Source organism: Toxotes jaculatrix, chromosome 5, assembly GCF_017976425.1.
Source record: "Toxotes jaculatrix isolate fToxJac2 chromosome 5, fToxJac2.pri, whole genome shotgun sequence".
Classification (NCBI taxonomy): Eukaryota; Metazoa; Chordata; class Actinopteri; family Toxotidae; genus Toxotes; species Toxotes jaculatrix.
Window position 1 is genome coordinate 28,702,652 of NC_054398.1, and position 27,885 is coordinate 28,730,536.

A 27,885-nucleotide genomic window follows, 5' to 3' on the forward strand; every position below is an offset into this window, starting at 1 on the left:
TTTATTTCTATATGGGCACAGAAAGTGAACACATCACACTTGTGTGAAATGAGTACATCCACAGGCAGAGCGGCAGATCAAACACACTGCTTCATCTCAAACAATAATGCCACTATCCTCATCATCCTCATTAATCATACACCTGTATATTTACAAGAAGTTCAAGTTTAACTTTATACAACAAAAGTGCATCAGCTATAAATTTGAAAATAATATAAAATATGTGTTTGTAAGATGCATTTACATTTTCCATTAGTATAAAAAAGGAAAAAATCAAATCAGCCATCTCAAGGTCTTAGGTAGTTTTGTGTTGTCTCGTTTTTCTCACTCATTTTCTCTTCGTATTAAATAGTGTCAGTGTTAGTGTTTGCTCGAATGGATTCCTGACTCAGTCTGTTCATCTCTGTAACACATTAAATGTCCTTTTGTTCATAACCAGCTTCACTGTTGAGATCTGCGGTCTCAGCAGCTTCACTCAGCAGCTTCACAACACTGATCATCATCAAATCGCACGTGTGGTCGGGCAGGTTTTCCCAGTTCAGAGCGCTGTCATGAGGCCTGAGAAATCTTTGGTCTTGAATCTGAATCAGTGGATCTCACTGTGACTCGTCCACTGACAGACTGGGATTTGGAGACTGAAAAGACGCTGTGGCAAAATTCAGAAATGAGTCAGAAATTTGGGACTAAATTCTGCTACGACCCAGGACGGAAAACAGCAGCAAATATATTTCCTCGTTTGGTGTCTTGATGGTGGTGATCAGCTGGGCTGAGATGGGACTGATTCACAGCACTGACACACTCATCAAACCTCAGTGTAATTCACTGGCTGTGGTTTCAGATTCCTCCGGTGGTGGTGTATTTCTCTGGATGTTGCTCGTTGGTTGATTTGCTGCTTCATAAATATGTTTTTCAGTAAACACGGGTCTTGGACGTGTTTCGCTCTGATGACATGGCTCGCCGGCTCGGATGTTTTGGACGGGGCCGGTTGTCTGATTAATTATCGATGGCTGTAACTGGCTGAGCGATTAGCTGGGGTGTGGGGCGTCAGGGTCCCTGAGTGACAGGTGGAGGTTTGTGATGCATTCAGGTGATCCTCATCAGCTCAGATTTTATCGTCCACGTGTCTGGTTTATGGTGAAATGTACCATAACTCTCTGTGTAACAGGTTAAACTCGGTCATGTTAAACATTATTATTCTGTGACTTTTCAGGTCGATGAGGATCAACAGGATGCAGCATCAGTGTTGACTCCACATTATAGCTCCTCTGCTGCCTTCCCATTGGCTACGGGCTGCTCCTCCTCTTCCTGTCTCCTCCGTCTGTTGAAGAAGCCGAGCTGAGAAGAAAACACACAACAGCTGTGAAGAAAAGAAGCAACTGACCAGACTCTGTTTGACACAATCTGTGTGAACTAAACCAGATCAGCTCTAACATCAACCTAAACCAAACCACGAACCATTTTCTTTGTTATTTCACTCTGTGTGTGTGTGTGTGTGTGTGTGTGTGTGTGTACACCTTCCACAGGGCCAGGACCAGTAAGGCCAGCAGCAGCAGGCCTCCCAGTGAGCTTCCCAGTATGATCCATACAGGGACAATGTAATCCTCCTCCTTCCTCAGCTCCAGGATTATCTGCAGTGAAAACACAAACAAATAAGTAAAACATGTTCGTATGACCTTATCACTGAGTCGAATTCATTCAGCTCTGAGTTTCCAACATGCTGATGAGGAGGAAATAAGTTAAACAGGATAAACAGGACTGCTTCAGTGTTTCAGGTACAGTTTGTCCTGTTTCCTGTTAAAAACCTGATCTGAGCAGCCCAGAGCGTCACATGACCAGAGTCAGTGGACACAATGTTATCAGCACCAAACACTCAAAGCATGTTACTGCAGTGATGCTGGAGTGAGCGGTTTGATCCTGAGGACACTGAGACTGACTGTAATGAAGAGCTGTGACAGCAGATGGCAGCAAACTGCTGTCACAGATGTTCTAATGCTGAAGTGTTGAAGTTCATGTGTCAGTTCAGTAACAGCTGGTTAGTTTGTTCATTGGTTCCTGGTTTGATTTTGTTCATTGTCAGAATCACTGTCGGTTTCTCATTAATGGACATGAGACACATTTCTGATGTCCTGTCAGTGTTTTGGCTGCAGCAGGTGTCTGCATCCCCCTAAATGTTGCCCCCAGGTGTTTTTGGTGTTAACATCACGAGATGATCTTACAGTTGATGTAACCATGAGAAACATTTAAACCCAGAGAAACGTGTAGTGCTTCGCTCAGTGAGAGCTTTACCTGTCTGACAGGTCTGTCCTCCTGGAGGAACATGGGACTGGATGCGTTCAGCTGGATGGACGCAGCAGTCAGTAGCTCCAGAGACCTGAACGTCACCTGAAACAGGTGATCAGGTCGTAGTCATGGCAATAAATAGGAAAGACTACACGTGAATATCATAATGTTCAGTGCGTTACTCTGAAGGTTTGTGTGGACTCACAGCGAGCAGAGCGGGAAGCTGAAGTCTTCCTCTGAGCGTCACCTTCACCTCTCTGGATGCCAGCAGGTTCAGTCTGCACTGGACCACGATGCTCACACTGTTACTGTGATTCTACACACACACATGCACACACACAAAAAGTAAAAACAATTAAAACAGGCTTTTCTCGAACACAGATGGATTCGCGGGCGTTTTAAATGCCTTCAGTCTTACCAGCTGTGACAGCTGAGACAGGTCCTCAGCAGTAACCTGACTGGTTGCTCTGGGCTGTGGCAGCGTGCAGTGAGACCCTGCTGCCTGCTGAGAGGAAGAGGACAACATTCATTTTTGTGCCTTATGTTATTATTTTTCTTGTCATATTGAAAATTTTCAGTGACGTGCGTTCAACAGACGCACGAAAAGCTTCATTCAGACACTTCCTGTGTTACCTGTTCGATGCTGTAGTCTGTGATGCTCAGCAGCTGGTTGCCCTGCTCGGTCACAGCCCAGATATCAGCCCTGAACAGGACATCCTGCACTGAGAAGATGCCCAGGTTCTGGATCTGTCATTAAAACAGAATCAGAGAACTGTGTCTGACTGTGAACTGTGAGTCTGACCCTTCACTGTCCTGTCACTGTCCTGTCGCTGTCCTGTCGCTGTCCACCTCAGCCTTCCTCAGAGATTTCCTACATTTCCCAGAATTCTTTTTGACAACCCCAAAGTGATTAAGTGTTGGATGGAATGAACAACATATAAACACAGAGAGAGAAAAAATGTTTGTCCTGAAAATAGTGTTACACAAAGATTTCATTACAGTTAAAGGATGTGTTCTGTTTTGGACGAGTCTGCTGTCCTCTGTCATGTGTACAGGACAACTACCTCTACGTCCTGTAACTGCCCTGTGCTTGGTGGACAAAGTGACTCTGTTTCTGTGACTCACATAGTAAGTGAGGTTGAAGGTGGGTGAGCTGCTGTCTGGCTGGTCCCAGGATGAAGAGGAGGAGGAGGAGTCTGCTTTGATTTCAAAGCGAGGAGAGTTTGGGTCTCTGTCAGGAGAACAGAGGAGAAACACGAGTTTAACATGGGTAATGAAACGTACTCACTGTGTTCACGGGACTTTAAGCTTCTTTAAAGATCAGTTTCATTTCAACAAATCTGAGTCTTCAAAGACACAATCCACTGACAGGTCTGTCACTCAGCTACTGAAGGTCAGCATCAGTCTAACCTACGTTAGTGCTGGATATTTGTTTACAACAGTAACATGAATAAAACCAGTAGTGAACCATGGATGGATTTTAAACTGTGACTAGCTGAAACAATTATAATTATCAGAAAAAGTTCAGTGATACTGTATATGTGTGTATCATAAAATACCAAAAAATCTTTTAACCAATATATCTGATTGACCATATTTATTTTAATCCTGCTGATAGATAATTGCTGTATTCAGCAAATACTAATCATTTATCTTTATTTATTTCTCTGCTGCGTCCTCCTCTGAGCTAATCGCTCAGTAACAGTTTTACCAGTATCAGTACGACGAGGTTGACGTCGTCTCGTTCAGGTACTGAACAGGTGCTTTAGTGTCACTCACCTGGTGAAGACGAGGTCAGTCTGGTATTTCAGAGGGAGGAAGATGTCATTGATGTTGTCGTCTGGATATCCCTCTTCACCCTCACTGGTTAACACAAACACACACACTGACTCAACACACTCTGTCTGTAACCATATCCACTACAAACCAGAACTTACAGTCCAGAGGGCACCTCTTTAAATAATTCAACAATAAATGTTAGCGCGGCATCAGCCGTCTCACCTGGTGGTTGCCATGATGACCTGTACATGATGCAGGAAGACAGAACGGCTGAACTCAAACTCCAGACGGAAAGAGACCTGGAGGGAAGAGAGCAGGTTTCTTTAGGAATGAACGTTTGTCACTTTATCGCACATTTTCAAAGCCCTCATCGTCTTCAACAGCTGGGTCTCATTCGTCTTTTATTCTGAATATTCTAACAGGCAGGGCGCTCTGACTGATCAGTCCATCCTCACATGGATCCCACCGCGTAAACATGTTTGTTGTTGTGGTTTTTCTGTTGGTCTCTGTGAGCAGACTGAAGCTGCGCCTCACGTTTCCCTCCAGCTACGTCTCACCTGATCCAGCAGCCGAAGCTTTGTTAACAGGAAGCCAGCAATAATTTGCACCACAGTCTGGACCAATAAAATGGACTTTATTCAGACAGGCATCTGTGAAGCGGGGGCCTCAGGGGCCTTACAGTGAAGGGCTGGGCCGTGATCATGTTTACAGGGACGGTCATTAGGCTAATGAAGGATTTTAGTCAATGGCTGTCAGTGGAAACATATTCCCGCTCTCTTTAATCACTATCATTAGTCTGACTGTAAAACAGCTGTAAGACAGTGTAAGAATACCTGCTTCCCTCTGTCTGCACTGACATCTGTCACATTAGTCTTTATCTTCATCTGTGAAGTCTCATGTTCTGTATGTTGCTGTGTTTGATGACATATTAAGAAAGTTTCCAACCCTCTGATTAAAATGTTCTTATTGTTCACATCATCATCATGCAGATGCCACCACCCACCTGTGACAAGGACTTCATGAATGGAGCGCTGATGTTACAGAACCTCTCACTGGCCAGTCTGTCCTCAGAGAAGCATTCAATCTGAATATCTGATTGGTCCTGTGGGGAGAGGGAGGAGCATGTTGAGTCACCACAAACTCTGACTTACTAACACTGAGAATCTTGATCTCGAGTTCCCTGTCGTCGGCCTCCAGGTCGTTTAATAGCTTCAAATAAACCTGACGATTTGAAAATAAATTTTATTTTTAATGTGAATAATTATATTCAAGTTTTATGATGGTTTATTATATATGTTGAGTTCACAGAGAAAGAAATTGTGAGATTCATTTTGTGACAGTTCTGTAGGTGTTACACACCTCGTCACTTCAGGATCTCTCCCTGGGTTCCCACCCACAAACACTCACATTTATTAGAGCTCATGTCTGAGCTGAGCTGCAGCAGTGACCATGTGTGAGCATCATGTGCCAACAGCAGTTTTGGAAGTGTGGATTTAGACAGAAACCAACTGTGACCTGGTACCTCTGAACCACCTGAGAAGGTTTTTCATCATCAGTGTCAGAGATGCTCCAACTGCAAATCACCAAAAGTTCCTGCCTAAAAGAATAAATCCTGTGCCGATTATAACCCCGTCTACATCTGCACTCTGTGGGAGGACTTCTTTTCCTTTTTTCCTTACAGATGTCTGATTATTTCTGATTTAAGAAAGTGGAGAACATCACCTTGACTATGAGGCTGGAGAAGAGCAGGTTGGGAGAGGTGGAGATGTGGATGGCGGCTCCGTAAGCGTTCTCTCCCTGGTTCTCCAGTCGAGCAAACACCACCATCCTCCTCCGCCCAGTCTCCACCACAAACGCTGACTCCACCAACAGCCCCCGACGGCTGCAGAGCGACCACGCTGCGCTCTCCCTCGAGCTGCAGAACTGCCTTCAGGTGAAACACAGACACTTTCATCAGAGTCTGTCAATATGTGACGATGACGTGTGTGTGTATGTATGTGTGTGTGTGTTTCTGAGACCAGGTGTTACTTACTGAACAGTCATGAGGTCCGTGTGACTGTGGAGGATGAGGTCAGGAACGCAGGTGTCTTCCTGCTCGCAGCCGTTCCAGAAGGGAAGCTAAATGTAAACAAACAGGTTGAACGTTTTCTGGATTTAACCAGACCAGATTTTTCCCTGACCTGAACCAGGTGTGAGAGTCTGAACAGAACCAGAACCAGTTTAATGATGGTGGAGTCACTGCATGTGGGTATTTCACTGTCACATTTGGTGAGAGGTGTGGTTAATCAGCTATTTTTAGGCAAAGTGATTGTTTTAAAAATGTAACTGAAGCCATGGCTGCCCGGTCACTGTGTGGACATCCAGAGACAGACATCAAGAGACACCTGTGACATCACCTGGATGTAAACACCAGGTCAAATTCTCACCTCAGCTCTCAGGAAGCTCGGCCAGTCGGGGTCCAACACCGGCCCCTTGTCTGGGTTCTGCATCCCCGTCTCCAGGACAACCGCAATGGGACGCCCGTAATCTGTTGTCTCCTGTTCAGGGAAACAGTCAGCCACAGTGTGAGCAGTGTGTCCAGGGATTCACACTGTGCGTGTTTGTGTGTGTGTGTGTGTGTGTGTGTGTGTGTGTGTGTGTGTGAAGGTTTCTTCCTGTTAAAAGGGAGTTTTCCTTGCCACTGTCGCCTTAAGTGCTTGCTCTGGGGTCAGGCTCTGGGTCTCTGTAAAGTGCTTTGGGACAATTTTGATTGTGGAAGGCGCTATATAAATAAAATTGAATTGAATTCTCACCTGGACAGAGAAGCCGAGGCGTTGGCAGGTCTGACCTCCAGTCTGCAGAAACAGAGACCTGGGCTGCTGTCGGTCTGATTCGTCCAGAACGGCTCGGGGGGGGAAACGCCTCTCATCCAACCCTAGGCTGTACCAAACAGCTGGGTGAGGAAGAGGAGGAGGAGAATGAGGGCTTAAAAGAAGGAACCCAGTCCAGTGTGTGCAGCTCATGTGCAGCACAATGAGACTGTAAATACACAGAGAACAGACTTTACGGGTCTTTCAGGCGATATGAAAGGAGGTAACGTCACCACACAGGCTCATTAGTGCAAACTGCACGCGTTACTTTCCAAATGTTGCACAAGTTTTAAAGGAAATTCTGAAAAGTTGGCAAAATAAAACACAAATCAGTAAATGTTTCCATCGACTATTGTTAAATGAAAATACTCAAGAGAACTTAACAGAACATCGTAACCAAGCACAGAAACATTGATGCATTGTTTTTTTTCTCTGCTTCCAACTTTACATCTACGTTGCTGTAATGAACTGAGTTGATCCTGTTTGTGTTAGAAACAAGCAGCAGGACCCAATGCTCTGCGTCTAGTCCAGAGGAAGCAGAATCAGACTGAGGATAAGTGTGAGAGGAGATGATGGAAATTTAAAAAAAATGGTTTTTAAAAGTTGTTGTGTGGATGAAAAACAAAGTGAAACAGACTTAGTGAACAAACACTGTCATACATGTATCATGTGACTTAAATGTCACTCGTCACTTCCTGTGAAGAGCCAAAAACATCAGATCTGTGTGGAGCGTTAAGCTCCACTTTCAGCTGCTCTCTGTGCAGATTCTGTAAGCAGCAGTAGGAGCTGGTGGAGAACTGAACAACATCCATTGTTGGCTTCCCGCTCGTCAAATTATTCATACAGGTCATTTTAATTATTCTGTGTTTCTCTGCTGATCTAGTCCTGTCAGCTGCAGCTCCCTCAGCCTCCCAACCGTAAGACTGTTTGATATAAATGACAAATGTACGTGTCTCTGATTAAAAAACATTTGCTGGTCAAAGTATCAGATTGCACATTCATCCACCAGTTTCCACATCTGTTGACAGTGTTCACGTTATCTCTAGGTTTACATGTAGATTTCAGCTGGTTTGTTTCCTGACAAGTTATAAAACGAACTTACCAACTATTTCAATTTGTTTCTGTCTGCACTTAGTGCCACAGTGCAGTGCCGAGCTGTCTACATGTGGCAGTGCAGTTATTGTATTTGATGAACAGTGCGTCAGTAAATTCAGCTGTTTGGGTCCATTTAGCAAATAAAACACACACAGGACCAAATATTCTGCAAAAGTAATGCACTCAGTTGTGTAATGACTCTTTAATGGGATAATAATTTCTTCGTCTTCTTCTTTGTTGTTATGACAGAGAGCTGCATTTCCTGCTTCCTTATTTGTTGCTGGATGCTGTTACTGAGTGTAACTGCAGAGCTCATTCTCATCTGTTTAACAACTGAAGTTGCGTTTTGATTTATGAGTGCACAGAGAGCTGAGGTAAGCTGCTTCAGTCCAGCCCAGTTCATATTCAAACGCCACGTCTGCACTTTAACAAACGACCTGGAAGCAAAATCAGAGCAAATCTTGAAACAAAGGCTCAGATTTCATCAACCGTGCTCCTGTTCTCTGTTCGAAACACTGAAGCATGTTGGTTTGATGCCATGTGGCCTGTTGGTGGGGGTGAATACATGCATCCTTTGCCTCTATGTTTCTTTATGTGTGTATGTGTCTAATCCAGTCCAGATGACTGGGGGAGATGAGGAGGTGATGGAGAGAAAGAAGAGAGGAAGGTATGGAGTGATGGAGGGAGGAGGAGTGACACAGTTTAACGGTGGCTGGCTGGTGTTAGCATGTTAGCGAGGTTTCCATGCAGCCGGCCCGGCACATCTGCAGCCAATTACACAGAGACACGACAACAGAGCAGTGAGGAATCTCTGCGGCAAGGAATCGACCATGACAAGACTTTCCACACACAGACGGTCAAAAACCACCAAACATCTGATGCTGTTGTCACAAATGTCCACACAGCTGGAAGAGCGGACAGCTGTTACCATCGGAATTAAAACTTTCCCTTCAATTATCCAGACAAGGTTAAACGTTCTAAACATTTATCCAACATGGATAATGTTGGCACTGGAAGCTGCCTGGTACAACCACAAACTGCTACTGATCAGTTTGTGGTTAAAGGCTTTGCTCAAAGGCACATTAACAGTAGTTGCTCAGTTCAAGAGCAAGTGTTAGAGCCCAGTCACACCAAGACTGGCCAAGTGAAACCAGTTCCAGAATGATCTCATGATAAAACGTCACAAACTGAGTAAGAAGACTCTCTCTCACATTAGGTTTGTGCTGGGTGCAGTTGTCTCACCCTGCTGCTCTGACACTTGTTTACCGATGTAATAACCCGTGATACGAATCCGTGATTATTTCCACATCAAAGTTTAGCTGTTTACCAACGTCACCAAGAAACGAGGACGGTGTCCATTTTGACATTTGCAGGGAAAATGAAGAACAATGTTTGGGTGTGGATCAGTGTGAAAGCAATAAGGGCTCCAAAGGAGAAATAAATAAGAGTCATTCTTCCATTACACTCCTAAAAAATAAAATATCATGTGTATCATAAAAATGACTGGTTTAAGTCACTGAGGGCCACTGATGAGCTGCTGAGCCTTTATGACACCATGTTCCCTGTTCATTCAAAGGATTTGTCCCACGTCACCTGAAACACTGAGGCAGTTTCCCCTCTGCCCAGGTTTGGTTCTCTCAGCTTCAGCATTAAGGTACTTGATCGTTAATAAGAGTTAGTGTGAGTCGTCCACTGCTCTCAGGGTTGGTGGTTCAATCTCCGGCTCCTTATTTCTGGAGAACTCCAAATTGCTCCTGGTGGTCAGACCAGCACCTTGTTTGTCACCTTGCTGCCGTCCGTGTGTGTGTGTGTGTGTGTCCGAGAATTCAGCGGATAATTTTCTGTGATAATCCTCTGGAGGTTCATCACTACCAGAAACAACTTTATCACTGTCAGATTTATCAGTTTTCACAGTGTCATTTCATACATTATTATGAAAATATCATTTGTTCCTAAGTTCTTCTCAAGTGTAGAAGTACAAATGTGTGTGTATATTAGTGTGTGTACTTGTGTACATAAGTGCCTTCCACCTACCAACATCTGTCCTGCTCTTTGTCCTGGTCTTTGTCCTGGAGTCCAGATTCAGACAGACAGTGACAGACATGCAGGTGACCTCCTTCCCTCCTCGCCGACAGTCCTTGTTAAAGATGTTGACCTTCTCTGGTTCAAAGGTCAGTTTGGCCTGAATCCGCACCACACCGCGAGACCTGGAGGGAGGGAGCATGGCGTCATCAGAGCAGTGTGTGTGTGCGTGTGTATGTACAGGTATGTTTTAATGTTTATCATGCTCACCATCTTATTTTAACATGTTAGCATGCTAACATAGCAACAGGGCAGTAAACACATGGTGGGAAAGTTGTTCGTTCTGCAGGTATTTGGTCATAAACCAAAGTGTTGGACAAATTAAAATGTGACCTGTTGGTGGCGCTAGATGAAACATCAAAGGATCAGCAGAGTCATTACAGTTCATCCCGAGGGGACCATCAACGAGTGAACAAAATCTCAGTTACTGAGATATTTCAGACTGATCTTGTGTGTGTGTGTGATGGTCTGACCAGATGATGACAGCAGCTCCCAGTGCTCCCACTGCAAGGTCCACTAGCCCATCTGCGTTGATGTCCATAACACCATGAAGACTTTGCCCAAAATACTGCAGACCTGCAGAAAAACCAGCTGCAGAGAGACGCTGGAGAGACAAACAGTCAACACAGTGATTATTTATGCCTCCTGCTGAAATCCCTTTCATTTGGCTGAACTGGTTCATCACGTGTTACCTGTCTGTACTGGTGCTGGATGGTTTTGTCCTGCCCGTAAAAGACATAGATCGCTCCCTGGTGGTCGTCCTCCAGCGGGGCTCCAACCACAAGCTCCCTGAATCCATCTCCGTTCATGTCTGGTATCTGGGCCAACGCTGAACCCAGACGGGAGTTCTGAGAGCGATCAGACACCTCCAGCGCCCCCTGCAGGACCAAAGATGTCTGGAGACAGGAAGTTTAGTTTAGCTTCCTCTTCCTTGTGCCTTGATCATTAGTTCGTGTTTGTGCTTCTTTCAGAAATGCATCAACGCCTACATTCTTGTGATTGACACGTCACGCAGCCAATTAGAGTAAAGACTTTTGGACGTCAGAGGCTCAGAGCAGCCAAACAAACTGTGAGGATGAAGTTTGTGTCAGGTGCATGTGATGTGACAGTGTTTGTACCTGTGGTGTAACAGAGTAGATGTAAACCTTCCCTCTCTCCCAGCCCTGACTGTAGTACATGGGCGCTGCTACCAGGAGAACGTCAGTCTGTCCGTCTCCGTCTATGTCCATCGATGACAACTCGCTGCCAAAATACGACCCGATCTGAGAGAGAACACACAACACAACCAGAGAAAAGAAAGCCGCAATGTTGGATCAAGTACTGTTTATTCAAGCAGTTTGATTTGGGTCTGAACCGAAATTCCCCCCTTTGACAAACACAGTGGAAACTGTGGACAATGCAACATGTGAGTGTGACGGTAGCACCCCTCTTAGTTGTACAGCATCAGCTGAGCCGTTGTATCTCCCTAGAATTATTTGCTGATAAAAATGTGATGTTGTCCTGACATGGGCTTAGTTAACATCAAAATACCAGCTCCCGACACAAATACCGACACACCACAGTTCAGAAAAGTGTTTGTACCACTAACGGTTGTCCCAAAACAAAAGGGACTCAGTACTGATGTCTCTAATCACTGTCTCTGTTTCTGTAAACCAGACATTGGATGGACCTGGTTTTACTGAGAGCCTCTTGCCAGGGGAACAGCTGCGATCATCATGGAGACAGCCATGTGTCCTACACGTGTGGACACATACAAAGGAATCATATGTGCATGTTTGTGGATAGGTGTGTGTGTGTGTGTGAGAGAGAGAGAGAGAGAGAGAGAGAGAGAGAGACCTGCTCTCCCAGCAGTGCCTGCAGGATGGTCAGGTTTCCGGTGTTCTTCAGGGTGAAGATGATGACCTTGCCGGTGTGGTTGAACCTCGGAGCTCCAGCCACATAGAGCTGAGAGCCGCGAGACGAAATGAGGGAACCCACTGAGTAACCTGAGACCAGAAAGAGTGGAAGCACTTCAGTGTAAAGCAGGAGGTGCACGTCTACAGTTTTTCAAACGCTGTAACTGTCAAAGAAATCAAGCGTTAAAGTCAAACATAAGAATAAGTAAAGTATGGGCTCGTCAGCTTACCCAGGTAGGCTCCGTGGTTCTTCAGCTCCTCTGGAAACTCATCCTTATAGGAGGATTTTGGAGGAACAACTTTTCCATGTTTTGTTTCTTTCAGCACGGCACCGTTCCAGTCATAGGCGCCGACCGCCCCAAGCAGAACACCATCCTGAGGGAAAGTTAAGTTTATTACTTTTATTATCCCTCAAACTGGGGAAATTAATTACTCTCTGCATTTTACCCACACCAAGTGAACGAAACACACACACAAGCACATGCACTAGAGACGCTGGGGGCAGAGGGATGCCTACTAAGGCGCCCGGGGAGCTGGGGTGGATCAGTGCCTTGCCCAGGGGCACCACAGCCGCAGTCGCAGAGGGGACTTTACTGAACCCGAAGTGTTCTCTGATCTTTTCATTTGGGCTCAGGTTGTTCAGACCGCCCCAGCGATCAATCAGCACATTCCCTCCATGCTGCAGATCTCCTGTTTCTACTCAGAGGTCATGACCACAGGAGGACAGAGAGAGGAAACAATAAAAAACGTGTTGCTAATTTTGAAAATATTCGGTTTACAGACACTAAACTCAGACCAGCCCTCAGCACCTTCAGAGTTGTCCTGAAACTGAGTCGAACCATCTCGCAGCACATGTGCAGTCAGTCACACACTCAGATGAACTCTGATGATCGTAAAGTCCAAATATGAAAGTTATTAAATCATTGAGTCATCGTCTCTACGGGCCAGTGAGTCGAGGACCACAGCGAATGACCAAATCCTTGGCGACAGCAACGCCACAAAGCATCCCGCCTGCCGGATCCAAGCTGCACATGGACTGACTCTGGATCTGCAGATTCACTGCTAAATGTCAAAGTGCTGCTTTTTCAGTCCTGTAGGTGGAGAGGAGGACGTGTCGTCTGTTTTCCACATCAGTGTGACCTGAATTCACAGTTTTACCTTTTCATCCTGAAACTGAAGAGCAGGAAACTCTTTGCATATTTGTCTGTCTCTGCATGATTGTCAGTAAATTCAAGTGTATGTGTTTAAGTCTGTTCTCCCATGTGCTCCTGCATGTCTTAATGTATGTGTGTGTGTGTGTGTGTTTTGTTGGCAGCTTCACGTTCAGGAAAACCATCTGTTCTGTGTTACACATAGAAAGTTTCCACGGTACCATTTTCCCTCCCTGACGTTGGAATTCAGTTGAGTACGTTTTTTCTTGGATGAGAAACAACAGAAATATTTCTAGAAGCTTCTCATTCTGCAGGATTAGACATCTGTCAGGCCCAGAACTGAACTGATACTGGATGTCTGAGGATGACACCAATACCAGTATTTGAGAATTTGATCTTTTGTCTGTTGAGTTTCTGTTGGAATCAGAATCCATAAAACACAAAGCTCTGTCCTGTCTCCTGTTGATTTTATTGGACTGTGATTTGCTTTGCTGGAGAAAACTGGAGGATCCTGTTCCCAGATCAGCTAGAAACTGAAACCTGCCAAGTCCCTAATTTTAACAAATAAAAGCGTAGATCAAGATGTTTTCCAGCAGTAATTTGAGGAAAAATTGCAATTATTCGACGAGCACATCTGATCAAACTGATCCAAATCCTTTCAGCAGAGCTGAATGAAGTTCTGGTGTCAGTATGATTAATGGTGAGAAAGCACCTTGCAGGAAATGACCGATCCAAACTTACTGCCCCACTTTGAAATTTCTGACTGGATTTTTTTCAGGTGATGCACCACTTTACTTAACAGCACAGTGTATATGACTGTGACTGTAACTGTGACTTACTCACTTTAACTAAATGTGAGGAGAAACCAGCCTGAGCCATCTGCAGACCAAACCCTCGACCCTGACTGCTGGTTCCTGTAAAACAGACACACAACAGAGAATTAGCTGACCACCAAAATCATCCTGCTACGGTTCAACGTCATCTGAAGCTCTGTCAGGTCACATGTATGGTTTTAGTATGAATTTAATGAGATCCTTCAATGTGGAACTGTCATTAGTACGACTGATCCCACTGAGAATCAACCACCTGCTTTAGATCTGGGCTGAATTTGCTTTTAGAATCACTGTACAGTATAAGGACTAGATATCTTTTAACTATTTGTAGAAACTATTTGTGGGAAACATTTCTTGCATACATCACAGTGTCCAGTACCTGCATGGCTTATTTTTTGTTTGTTTTTTACTAACAACTGTAGTAACAAATGTCATATTAGCCAAACTAAAGGGAAATGTGGTTTTCTCAGGATGTTGCACATTGGACGTAATGTTTAAAGAAACTGGAGACACAGATACAGATCCATACCTGCTTCTATAACATTTTAGCCATAGAAATGCAATAAGATTTGAAGAAAGTGGAAATTTATTTCAGAAAAAACATGCATCTTTCAGCATGTTGGATGTCAGTGGACCTTCCAGAGTGAAAATCCTCTCTCCCAGAGCATCCACAATGTCCTTCAGCGCCGACTCGTCCGTCACATTGAAGAAGTGCTTCTCATCCGGGTCACTGGCAATGAACTTGATTTCCCTCAGAAAGGCTTCAGGGTTGATTCCCCGACGGTTGTAATAACCCAGAACCTGGAGCAGACACAAAAGAAACTCTCAGGAGAGAAGAAACGAGTTTTAGGGGTCAGGATGTAAATAATAGGTTGCAGGTAAAGTAAGGAAGTCCAAGAAAGCTGAACCAGGACCAAGATTAAAGTCGGGACGGGTTGGTAGAGTATTCTGGGGCAGAAGGTAAGGATGGATGAACTCACAGCGATAGCGTACATGGTGATGTTGTCTCTCTCGCTGTCAGCGACTACCTGCACCAGCTGAGGACTGTCATGAGATTCACCATCTGTGATCACGATCATCACCTTCTGAGCGCCGGGCCGACCCCCACGGCTGAACGCCTCAGACCTGCACGGCAAAGAAAACTAACTGTGTGAGGCTGTGTGGGAGATTACTGTGTAGGACTGATGATATCTGGGGGATGAGTTTGTGTCGTACCGTGCCACGTTGATGCCCAGCGCCGTCCTCGTCTCCTCTCCGCCCCGCTGGTCAATGCTTCTGGCAGCCTCCACCACCTCCTCCACCGTCTCATACTCACCCAGACTGAACTCATGGACCACTGTGGAGCCGTACTGAACCACACCAACCTGCAGCCAAAACACACCAAAGCTCAGTCCAAACCTGAAATCCTGCACCTGAAGGTATCACCGCATTTAAATAACCTAGCAAACCTCCACAGAGACCTTTCTTTCTGTCAGTCTGTAGTTCACATTCCAGTAAAACCAGTCTGTAACTGGTTTCTGTAACTGATTCTACTACAGCAGATAATGGTTCAAATGGTTGCTCAAGGGCACCTGAGTGAGAATAGTTGAATGCTGGAAAACTCTTCTTCATTGGCCGATGTTTAGACCCAGCCACAGACTCAAAACATCAGCCACTGCTACTTCTGCAGGTTTCCCAGTTCTCAGTAGTTTAGGCAACAATTTCTCATTTCTACCCATTTCAGCTGATTCAACTACTAAATCTAAAAAAACAAAAGAAATGAGTTCTGGATGTAAAGTAAAGCATGAGTGTGCAACGACATGTTCTAGTTTTCCCTTACATTAACCTGGATGTTAGTTTAAAGGAACTTGACCACCTTAGAGGGAAGCGCCACTGTAATTTCACTGGACATTGTTCAATGACATTAAAGGCTATTCTATTCTATTCTATTCTATTCTGATGTCTCAGTGACGGAGAGATCTGTCTATGCCAAACAAAATGCCAAATTAAGGGAAACAAACGTTTTTTGTTGACATGTGAGGTTGGGATTTAACGAGGTCAAGAGGTCAGCAGCAGTGAAGGGAAAAGGAAATGAAAATAAAAAGACATGAACTTTGTCCTCATTGGCTTTTACAGCCCTGGTTTCCATTCTACCAATGACGAATGTTCTTCAGAGCTGACAGGTGGTGGTGATATTCAGTATCTTCACATTTTTAGGATCTTGTCAAAGACTTACAAGTATTCCATGTGAATGTGGGGAAGCCTCAGTACAGCATTTAGATCACAGTGAGAAACTAAAACTCCAGTAAAACTCCAGTTTATTCAGAAGTTATGAAGAAACAAATTACTTAAATGAACTATAAACCCTGTCAGGGGAAGACTGGATGGTATGTGATATTTAATAAAAAGCCATCAGCAGCCCCAAACTCTGACCCACGCTGACTAGCAAACTGAACCTGAAGGAGAAAAACTGCCCCTCGATCCTGAAAAATGTGTGTTGTTAGAGATGAACCAACCTGCGTCTGACCTGGGCCAATGTAGAACTTGTGCAGGATGTTGATGAGGAAGTCCTGGACCTCGTACCAGGGGTAGATGGAGTTAGAACCATCCAGAACAATCACAATGTCCATGAACGTCTCACACCCTGCAAAACAAAAAAGAGCAAGATGGATACAGGACAGGACGATGATGGATGGATGGATGGATGAGTGGATGATAGATGGATGGATGGATGGATGGATGGATAGATGGATGGATGGATGATTACTCTGCAGGGCGGGTGCGATGGTGTGGGACGGTCTGAAGTTTCGGCTGACTCTGGAGCAGATTCCTGTGCTGTACAGGGAGCTTCCACATTCATGAGACCAGAGTGGTCCACAGGTCTGAGGACACATTCACACACAGCAGGGACACAGAATGGACACGTGTAAAAGCAAAGGACAAACACACATGGACATCAAACAAATGAACACAATGTGAACAAAATACTAAATTCTGATTATAATCAGAAGTGGATTCAGATCTAGTGAGTAAAAATACAGAAGTCTCATCAGCAAAAGCAAAAGTAAAAGTACTCATTTAAGAGAATCACCCATTACACAGAGTTATATTATGGTATATTAATGTTATTGATGTATTACCATTTAAGCAGCATGTTGTTGAGGTGGAGCTCATTTTAACTACTATACTGTTGGGTGTAGTTGAATCTATTATATGTTACATCATATTTTATAAGACAAATTTGTTTATAATGTAAAGTTTTTATCTGTGAAGTAAAAAATAAATATAAATGTAAATAAGATACAAAACATCTTTTAATCAAGTGAAACACGTGAATATGTCACAGATTTACAGAACAGTAAAAAGTCAAAGTTCAGGTGATTTCTTTTAGTCAGTCATTTGAAATGGAGCTGAGCTGATATGGAGGCCATCTCCCTCTGTGTCCTGTGACTCACCACAAAGCTGCTGTCTTTAGGGTTGGAGGTCAGTGTCATTCCCAGCCTCATCTTGTCTTTCCTCTCAGACACGTTGTCCAGAGAAAGTTTTCCTGCAAATAAACACAGTAAATCACTGAGTGCAGTGTAAAATGTGCTGTTACACACTGTGGGAGTCTCGTCCCTGTAACACTGACCCTGAACGCTCAGTGTGTAACTGTCAGCATCACTGTCATCAAACTGTTCACAGTCTCAGTACAAACACCAGGATTTTGCTGAGCTGTAAAACATCTGCAGTGTCGCTCACCCAGGTTGAGTCGGCTGCAGTTCACAGAGTTCCTGGTGTCCAGAGGACATCTGTACACGTCACCAGTCTGCTGCGTCCCTGTGGACTCAAAGGGAGCTCCAACCAGCAACCTGAAATCACACACACATACAAACACCCACACACCTGAGGCTCAGGTTGTACAGGAAGCAACACACAGTAATGGATCTGCCTTTCTGACAGAGGGAACCAGCTGGAGCTTTGACAAAACACACAGAAGATGAATTCGCGAAAATGTAGTTTAACTCTCAATGTTTCCTCGTCTCCTCGTTCCCTCGATCCAGACTCAGGAAAACATGACGTGTGTAATGAGTCTTAATGAGGCATTCTCTCTCTCTGGCTTCTGTTTTATGACATATAAATGTAAAGCAGACACTGTAGCTGTGCTTCTCTCTGCTGGTCTGTGCAGTAGATGCAGTGTTATCTGATGTTCTTGAAGGAAGCTGACAGGTTCATGAGAAACACCTTGTGCTCATCACTTCCTTTCTCCTGATTGGCCTTAGCTGAGGACAACAGCAGGTCTGACATAACCCTGAGTCAGACTCAGAGTTTGCTATGACTCTGGGTCACAGCTGTGAATCCAATCTGACGACAGAGCTGAAAGTTTAGGTTTTCGGTGGATTATTCCTTTAACTTCACACGTTTCTGCATTATAAAAACTCCTCTGTGGTCATAAAGTTCCTCGTGCTGCCTTCATAGCTCAGTCCTTGTTGCAGCAGCAGCTGCTGGAGCGATCAGCGTCAGCCGTGTTACACATCCTGCAGCTACAGTGTCGCACAGCGAGCAGGTTATTAGTGTTAACCAGAGTAAATACCACCACATGTGGCCTGGACGGTGGTTCTGGGAAGAGGCCTGAGTCACATGCCAGAGGAGATGCCATAGTAGAGCGCTAACCCTCAATCTGCTAATGTGTCTCCCGTCCACATCAAACGAGCGGAGAGCAGCGCTGACAAACCACATCCCAAACTACAGACGGACCAAGTCCACATCCTGCAGCCTGCAGCAGACAGAAACCCGTCTCCAATCCTCCGACTTCACTCCATCACTCTGATCTTTTCTTCAACAGGTGTTGTAATTTAGTTTTCTGGTAAAATCTCAGAACGATACCTGCCTCTTATACCTCTGCTTGTCATTTAATTGTGAATTTTTCGCACTTCCTATAAGACCTTTCAGCCTCGAGGGGTATGAACCTGTATTATTCAGCAGTGGGTTTTATATCTGGGTAGAGAGAACAAAGGTGGGAAAACAGAGCATGTTTATAGATGTAGTGAGGTTTGATGCTGTGAGGATCCTTAGCAGCAGACCTGCACATGTCCTGCATTAGTTACTAAATGAGACACTGGGTCAAAGGAAACACATGAGGTCTCAGATCCCATCTCACATTTCACCCCCTCACAGTCCAACAGCCTGTCGGACTTCACATGATGATGGTGACACATCGCTGTACACATGACAGGACTCAGTCTGAGAGGACTCAGTCTGCGAGGACTCATTCTGCGAGGACTCATTCTGTGAGGACTCAGTCACTTACATTTTCTGCTGCATTTTGTTTCTTCAGTTTGACCAGTTTTGAGTAGATGTAAAACCACTGAACTTCAATATGAACCAAGAAATAAAAGGATAAATCAGAGACTTCTCTCAGCCACGGCAGCAGTTTGGTTGTGCTTGTGGAATGTGTTCGGAGACCAAACACACTCTGCCACTGAGACACAAACACACACAAACGGTTCGCAGCATGAAGACTGGCAGGCTCCATAAACATGTACCGCCGGAGGTTTGACCTCAGATTTGACTGAGGTCAACACAGATCAGCAGGTTTGACCTCCAACAGACCACAACAGCTTCCTCACCACACAGACGCACACAGCTCAGTGTGGAGTTCTGTCTGAGTGTAATCCAGGTTTTCTTGTGTGAAGCTCTCACAGTCTCAGTACACCTGATTTAATTTGACAGTGCACTCTCCTCTCATGTCAGCTGAGCTGTGTTTCTTCAGACACCTGTCCTCAGTTAGATTCGTCCCTTGGACTCTGGAATTCAGCTGCAGGATTGTTGTTGTTGTTTATCTGGACGGATCATTGATGGTGTGTGTTTGTTCTTGAAGTTGAACAGGTTGTAAACACTGACTCACAGACTCACTTTATAAGGATGATAGGTGAGGATTTTCATTGACACTGTGTGCACAGTGTTTAACTTCACACTGGACCATCATGAAAACAGAAATGTTGAGCCTCCTGTTTCCGTGGCTCTACAGAATATTCAGCTCTGTCTTTGGTCTCCACCAGCTCCAGAGGGAAACATCTGGCTCTTTAGCTGCTAAATGCTCCACCATGTTCACCAGCTGCTCTTTGATTGCGTCCGTCTGCTGTTTGCTGCTCAGCAGGTCGTGGACAGAGGCTTTATCAGAGCTTGATTGGTGATGGAAACTGCTGCCTGCTGCTGGAAAAGACGCCGATTAGAGCAGGAAGAACCAGAACATTAAAGCTGTGGCAACAAAACAAACAATGAGATGAAAAATGCTAAAAAATAAAAATAAAAAAAAAAATCAGCAGAGCCAAAGGGAACCACAGAGCTCGGTCATTTATCTGTGGCTTCATCGTCACATACAGCACATGTGGTCCAGGACCAAGCGTTAATATAAAAATACTGATTGATTGATTACAGCTGTTTTAGAGCAGCTTCAGAGAACATCTGGACGTTCTGTGAACCTGAAAATTGGTTTAAAAATACAGATCACTGGAAGAGTCAGAGAGTCATTTCAAGTAAAAAAGCAGGTCAAGGGTCAGAGGCCATATGACCTAATGTTTATTATATTGTTTAAGTAATGTTGCTCTGCACTGAGATTGTTAATGAAAGAGAAGAAGAGCGTCAGGAGACGAGGAGTCTGTCTGGATAACAACACCTGAGATGTGAATCTGACCAGGCTGCGTAGAAAAACAACTCCGCAGAGTAACGATGTCAAATCCCCCTTTAAAACAACACACACACGGCCGAGTGATGGGCTTCCCAGAGGGAGGCTGGGGAATAACAAACCGCAACACATAGTTTCCAGATCCACCGCTCTGCCCTGGGACACAGGAGAAGCAGGTCGCGAGACAAACGCAAATACTTTCCACTTATTTACGTGAAACTTCAAAGGCAGAGAGATTTTGTAATCCTGGAAGACTGCAAGGAATTCATCACAGCTGAAAGCTTTCCAGATAAAATAAAAAGGCTGCACAGGAATGTTGCACAATCTCACCTGCAGCCACAGACAGATGCAAGAAAGATAACAGTCCGACTGTGCAGGTCGACAGTTTCTGAAAGCGCAGAGTTTCTGTTGAAGGTGTTTTATCTCTCAGATCTGTGACAGAACATTTTCTCTGTCTTCTGCTCCTGAAAGGTCCTGAATCCAACTTTATTTAGTTAGTGCTCATCTCAGCTCAGCTCACAGCTGAAGGTCTGAATGTCCCAGAGCAGGTAGACATAAAGATGAGGGATGAGACACCAGCAGCAGACTGCTGAAGTGCCAAGGACAAACTGTTCAGGGACAGAAGAGTTTTCATGAGAGAAAACGAGAAAGAGTGTGATTGTGTGAGTCCATAGGATCAGAGCTACATGATGAAATCCTAATTTATAGCAGAATGTACCATAAATAACATCCTGCCGCTCTGCAGACACGTCTCACTGATGAGACACGTCGCTGGAAAACGTGTCATCCCAACATGATTCACTGACACACAACTCAGGGAGCACAGACACCAACAATGCATTTTCCCGGGAACATTTCCGAGAAGGTTTTTCGACTCACTTTCCCAGGACACGAAGCTTCACAGCGTCCAGTGAATCTTGACGTTCATCAGATATTTTCACTTTCACCACACAGACATTATCATCTGTCTGTTCTGTCTCCACCTGAAGCTGCTTGGACACGCCTGAAGGACACAGGGCTGACTGAGCTTCCAAATGTTGTCTAAGACCTGAAATTTTGAATGATGGAGAGGGTGATATTTATTTATTTTCTCACACTGGTAATAAATGGAAAATCATATCACCTCTCACTGGGATGTACCTTACAAACTGGTTTCTGTATGTGGACAGACCAACACAGACTGGTTTTCAACAGACTGTTACAAACTGGTTTCCATTTATGTGGACAAACACAGCAGACTGAATGTTGTAAATGGGACAGACCGGTGCAGACTGGTTTCTGTACATGTGGACTGACCCATACAGGCTGGTTTCTGCATCTGGTGAATGATTATTGAACTGGGGTTCTCACCACTGTCGTCCTCCTGCCTCATGTTGCTGGACGGTGTATCCGAACTGGGTTTCTTTGGAACCAGAGAAGATCTTGAAGTTCTTCGTGTCAAAGTTGAAACAGAGCTGAAGATCTGAAACACACAGATATTTCAACATGTTACAGGCTGTTACAGAAACGTGCACTTTGCAAACTGAAAGCTGGACAGTAAAACCGGGACAGATGAATCGTGATGAAGTGTGAGGACAGACAGCATTTCTTTGCTATAGGTGTTTTGTCTTTGCTCAGATAAATGTTCTGTGGATTCCCAGCTGCTCTGCTCTGAACTGAATGACAAAAAAAAAAAGAAATCACAGAGTGATTTGTGTACCCACACGAGCACGAAATAAACCAAAGGCAGCTACAACTGCCTCACATCCTCCATCACTGTGTCCACTCACACACAAAGACACTGCTAAATGAGAGAGAGGGTGGAGTCTCTTCACTGGGACTCTTTGAAATGTAGGAAAGTCTCTAACTGAAGGAAAATGGCTTCTGCTAAAAGTAAATGACACTTCATCACTGAAAGATCTCCTGGACTTAAAGTTTCCTCTCAGAGTTCATCGGGCCTGGAACCCAGATCCTGTTTCTCCTCCTTTGCCACAGAAAAGAAGGAATGAAAACACTAAATCACACACAAGTGCTGCTGGTATTCTGTCCTTCACAACAGGTGGAGGGACAAAATAGTCTGTTGTCCTCTGACAAAAAAGAAGGAAAAAACAACAGCCAGCGATGGTTCACAGCAGAAACATCACCAGGCGTGTCGACATGTCGACACACAACGCACATCAAAAACATCTCACAGTCACACACACTCAGTTGCCTGTTTGTTGGGTTTTGATGTTTTGATGAGTTTCCAGACTGATCAGGACGATCTGAACTTTTTTTCTTTTATTTCTTGGACAGAATAAAGAGACTCAGCCTGTTTGTCTTTGCTCCATCTGACCTATCAGAGCTTTGACACCATGAATGAAGCTGTAGTTTGAGTCCAGTTACTATTTAGATTCAGTCACTTGATGTTTGTGTTCATCTTTACTCATCTTTCCTTCATTGGATTTATTTTAACCATGACACTACCAGACACTAATGAAATCTGTCCAAACCTGGACACGAGGACGTGTTGAAGTTCAGCAGGCTTTTTCAAAAACCTCAGAGAGGACAGAGGACAGACCCTCCCTTCACCTCTGTCCTCCATCTCCTGCTCTGACCTGCTCTGGAGCTTGGTCTGGTTTCACTTCAAATCTTTATCTGGACTTCAGTGGACAGGAGGAGGGATGGAGGCATGATAAAACCACAGATAACACAGGATGGTGAAAATGACATCACTGCATTTTTTTCAGACACCACAGCAGGAAATGAGCAGCCAGGAAAAGGAGGAAAGAGATGATTTCATCCCTTCAGCCCAACAGGTTAAATTTTATCTGCATCATCCAAATGAAGGAGGAGCAGAACGATTTGTTATCAGATCCGAAGCATTTTTCCTCAATCAGCTCACAACAGTGACTGTTTGTGTCAAAAAGCAGATTCAGACAGAAACAGAGGCTCTTCATTTTTCCTTCCACGTGGTTTTGTGCTCAGAACTTCAGTGACCTTCCAACTATTTCAGCTTTTTCTCTTCGACTCAGGCGTCGCTCCAGAAACAGTCGTTCTGTCCGAAATAAGAGAAAACTGCTTCTGTTCCTCAGGAATCTACACCTCACATTTCAGAGCTGAATTTAAATCTGTTTATTTCTTGAGATAATTTCATGTAATACAATCCAATCTCTCAGATATGACCTTCTCTAAACTCATCTCATCGTATCTCATCTCTTCTAATCATGTTTATCAGCATTTTTTCATCTTGCTGTTTTATTTGATCTCATCTTGTGTCGTCTTGTTTCCATCCAGTCTCAGTTTCTCTTCCTCTGTCTCTTTTCATCTCGCCTCAGGATCTTAATAAATCAATCCGATTTTATTTTGCTGTAAATGAAATACTCCAGCTTTGATCATCATAACTGAAAGTGCTTCTGCTTTAGTGTCCTTGAACCAGGCACCATTTTCCCCCCATTCTTTGACCCTTTGACACCACTGTGATCCTTTGACCTTGCAATTGTTGCCTGTGTGCTGGAGTACTTCCTCTGAGCGCTCCGATTTGTGTCCTCCAGCTGGGTCAATGAGCAGAGTGCTCAGAAAACTCTGATGTCGTTTGGGTTTGTTTGCCAGCCACGGCAGCGCTGATGACGGGACAAAAATTAAAGACACTGGAGGAGAGAAGAAGAATGGGTAAATTGTTTCTGTCTTTCAGTTGTGTTTGTTTCCTCTTGGCTGAGAGGAATTTGCTCCTGTCTGAGCTGAGCTCGATTTATCGGAGCAGTTGGCGAAAGTCAAAAAGAGACTTGGCAGAGCAGAGATACAAGATCCAGATCCAGATTCTGATGTGGATGACCCTCCCTTTCACTGTGACACATTTCTAACACTTTTTTCTCTGTGTGTGTGCGTGTTTGTGTGTGTGTTCATACGAAGGTGATTATTCCAGATGTGTCTCTGCTATCACAAGTGAAAACAGATTCGTATCCAGCTGCAGCTACTGCAGCAACAGAGAGAATATTTTTGTAAGAAGAGAAACAAAGTCTGTGCTGTTTTTGCAAAATCTCCAGTTTTCAAATCAGCTGCAGCAGTGAGAACAAAGTCAAATCAGGTCAAAGATGGGATTCATTTAGTGAACAGAGCTCTAGTCAAGTCGCTCTCAGCCAAACGCTGTCTGTGTCACTTCCTCCAGCAGGCAGGCAGACGGCTCCACTGGCTCAACGTCACTGTGGCCCTGTGTTCCCGTTGACCAGAGCCAGATAACCCTTCACCTTCCCGATAGGCAGCCCAGGTCAGAGGTCACAACAGTCTGTGTAATGCTTTCTGAGCTGTCAGAGCAGAAGCAGCAGGATGTGACCACTCTCGTCTGCTCTGCTCCACATGCCAAACTCCTGTAAAATTATCTTGCTAATCAATCAACTTAGTCAAAGTTAGTCACAAATATTAAATTCAGCATCTATATAATGAACCAAGCAGCACTTATCTTAAAGATTTCCACTCATACAGTGTGTATCAGATCTTTTCACCATATTCAGCTTCTAAATGGACTCCTTCCAAGCTCAAGAATCTCAAAATAATCCGTGTGGCATTTTCTTTGAGTATCACAGTGAACACATGAGCCAACAAGTCAAAACTTCACTGAAAGAAATGTAACTGAGTCAATTATATTTGTGCTGAATTAAGAAGTGATACCTACTGTTTTAGAAAATGTGTTGAGTCACATACTGTGATGTAAATGTCTCTACCAGTGGGCAAGGACATACTAAATTCCACATTTTTTGAATGAAGTTTGGTGTGAAAGTGTCTCCTTACATAAGATGACACGTATCAAGGCCTGGCTTGATCATCATCCAGCGTACACTGTGTTACTCCAGCACTGACTGAAAAAATCCTTTTATTTTCCTTAGTTATGTAAAACTTTTTCTTTTTTTTTTTTTTATTTGTCAGAGCTCTGTCCCTGAAGCTTCTTCTTCATTACAAATAAAATAAAACCACCATGCCCGTCTGTGGTTGTGTGAAGTGCTGCTGTGATGACAAGCCAGCAGCAGGACAGCCAAGCAATATTTCTATCATGGTTTGTTTTGAAACAGTGAAGTGGCTCATGGGTGGAGTGTAATACAGGAGAGAGCACACACAGTCTTAGGAAGACTCGACAAATTGCAGGACACTTTTTGAGCCCATTTAAAGTGATTTAACCCCACCCATCTGGGACATCAGGGAGGCTAAATCAAACGGAATCTGCCACTAGAAACCAGTATTGGACAGAGCTCAGAGAGAGGCTTGTGTGTTTTAGCCTGAGCTTGGCAGGTGGTAACTGATGCCTTCCTGTGTGGTGTTACTGATAAAAAACTGACAAACAACAACAACATCTTGACTGATGTGTTACTCTGAGTTTAACGATCAGCCTAAAAACCACAAGCTGCCATAAAAGTCATTTCACCCTCTGAGTTACCAGAGAAATGCTCATCACCTCACAGCCAGAGCTCACTGATGTGCAGCCCATCACACCAGGCTCCACCCAGATTCAATTTAGGGGCCACTGGGATCAGGATAGACCGGCTTCAAAGCATGGAATCACAATTTAATCAGAGGAAAACAGGAAAATGGTCTCTGAGTTCATCCACTGGGAATAAAGTGTCTAATTTGTAAATTTACACCAGTTTGCTGCTTTGGCAGCAGGAGGAGGGAGACGCTCATCCGCCCATCCACCTCTGTCCACCCGTCCACCTCTGTCCTGAGATATTACAGCAACAATTCACCAGCTTGCCCTGACAGGACTCAATACAAGCTTCTCTCCAGCTGTTCTGTGTGATGTTCTGACCCTGAAATCACTCAGTCCTCATCAATGAACTCTATCTGCTGATGAAGACTACGTGATACAGCTGAAAGGTACAGAACAAGCAAGACCTGGACCTGAACTGAGCTCATTTTTACTGGTTCCAAGGTGAAGAATGAACTTTGAAGCTCTTCTGAACTTGTTGGGTGTAATGGACGTTGTAGCCTCCGAGACTTTTATATCTATTGATTGAATACTGATTCTGAATGATTAAAAAAAAACACCACAAACACCAAAACTGTCAAATCTGAAAAAAATAAAACCCTTTGTTGTTATTCACCTGTGCTCTGTGACTCAGAGGCTTCTCCTTTTCTTTTCCACCTGCTTTCATCCTCCACCTGACCACACCAACATCACACCACAACACTACAAGTGACGGCTACTCCACTAGTTCTAATGTCTAGACTAGTCAAGACTAGTCAAGTCAGAGTTACTAGTAACGTTTATAGAGTCTTAAAGAGACTTGTAAAAAAAAAAAAAAAAAAAAACACCCACAGTCACAGTTTGTGTGTTAGTGAAGCTGTGTGTTTCAGCCTGTAGTGAAACTCTGAAAGAACAAGCCAAACCAAAAGAAGTCAATCCAAAGGACTTAGGTCCACACGCTGGACAAAAAGGTGTCAGAAAGATCCAGGTGCTGCAAGAGAAGGTGTCCCGGCAACAACCAGCAGAAAAACTGAAAATTCAAAGAGACGTAGGTTCAGAATGGACGTGTGTATGTGTTGTATATCTGTAAACATTTGTGTGTGTGTGTGTGTGTGTGTCTGTGTCTGTGTCTGTCAGAGAGCTTCATGTCCCAACAGGAACGATATCAGGACCTTCAGGTCCATTAACATGTCTTTTCGGTCCAGATGTTGACCTCTGTGCACTGACAGTGTACTGTCTGCACTGTTTCCACGGCATCTGTGGCATCTCACATCAAGGAAACTGTCCATCATCAGCACCACCTGTCCAACACGAACACACTCATCCCTTCATCCCTCTCTCTCTTTCTCTCTCTCTCTCTCTCTCTCTCTCTCTCTCTCTCTCTCTCTCTCTCTCTTTCTCTCTCTCTCTCTCTCAGCTGTGCTGTGTGTTGCTCGTTCACTCACTCACCTGGCAGGAGGCTGCAGGTCCACAGCAGCAGAAGGTGAAAATAATCCATGAGTGTGTTTGAAAGAGAGGTAGTGACACAGACAGAGTGTGAGTGTGTGTGTGTGTGTGTTGGAGGGTTGTTTCTGAACTCTGCTGCTCTTCTGTGAAGAGAGAGGAGGAGGAGGAGGAGGAGGAGAAGGAGGAGGAGGAGGAGGAGCGCAGTAAACACACCCCCTCCTGCCTCATGAGTCTGCTTTAACACACACACACACACACACACAGATCTCTGGTTTTTAAAGAGCTTTTAACTTCACCTTCCCTTTTCAAAACAGGAGCTTTAATGTCCTGATCAGTGCACAAACAGGAAATGCCTCCATTTGTGTCTGTGATCACTCTGAACACCAGATGTGAAAATATGTCCAATAGTCCTGAGG

The 27,885-nt window shown here is 44.4% G+C and overlaps 1 protein-coding gene across 2 annotated transcripts; it reads right to left on the reverse strand.

Moving 5' to 3' along the window:
• On the reverse strand, positions 1 to 27,582 carry itga11b (integrin, alpha 11b). Of its 2 annotated transcripts, none has more exons than XM_041039111.1 (30): positions 27,473 to 27,582; positions 21,961 to 22,072; positions 17,685 to 17,794; positions 17,399 to 17,490; positions 16,711 to 16,825; positions 16,460 to 16,587; positions 15,180 to 15,328; positions 14,945 to 15,089; positions 14,600 to 14,765; positions 13,975 to 14,045; positions 12,211 to 12,355; positions 11,922 to 12,070; positions 11,204 to 11,347; positions 10,778 to 10,981; positions 10,559 to 10,689; positions 10,038 to 10,210; positions 6,852 to 6,991; positions 6,486 to 6,596; positions 6,092 to 6,177; positions 5,782 to 5,986; positions 5,063 to 5,161; positions 4,282 to 4,358; positions 4,060 to 4,143; positions 3,406 to 3,511; positions 2,914 to 3,027; positions 2,699 to 2,782; positions 2,486 to 2,596; positions 2,287 to 2,382; positions 1,515 to 1,628; positions 1 to 1,335 (listed from the first exon to the last, which is right to left on the reverse strand). In XM_041039111.1, exons 1-30 carry the CDS (start codon positions 27,519 to 27,521, stop codon positions 1,255 to 1,257), a joined length of 3,591 nt encoding a protein of 1,196 aa, XP_040895045.1. In that variant the 5' UTR covers positions 27,522 to 27,582; the 3' UTR covers positions 1 to 1,254. The 2 variants fall into 2 exon arrangements, with proteins under 2 accessions (XP_040895045.1, XP_040895044.1); XM_041039110.1 differs by having other exon boundaries at positions 2,699 to 2,785.
• Positions 27,583 to 27,885: the final 303 nt, after the last annotated feature.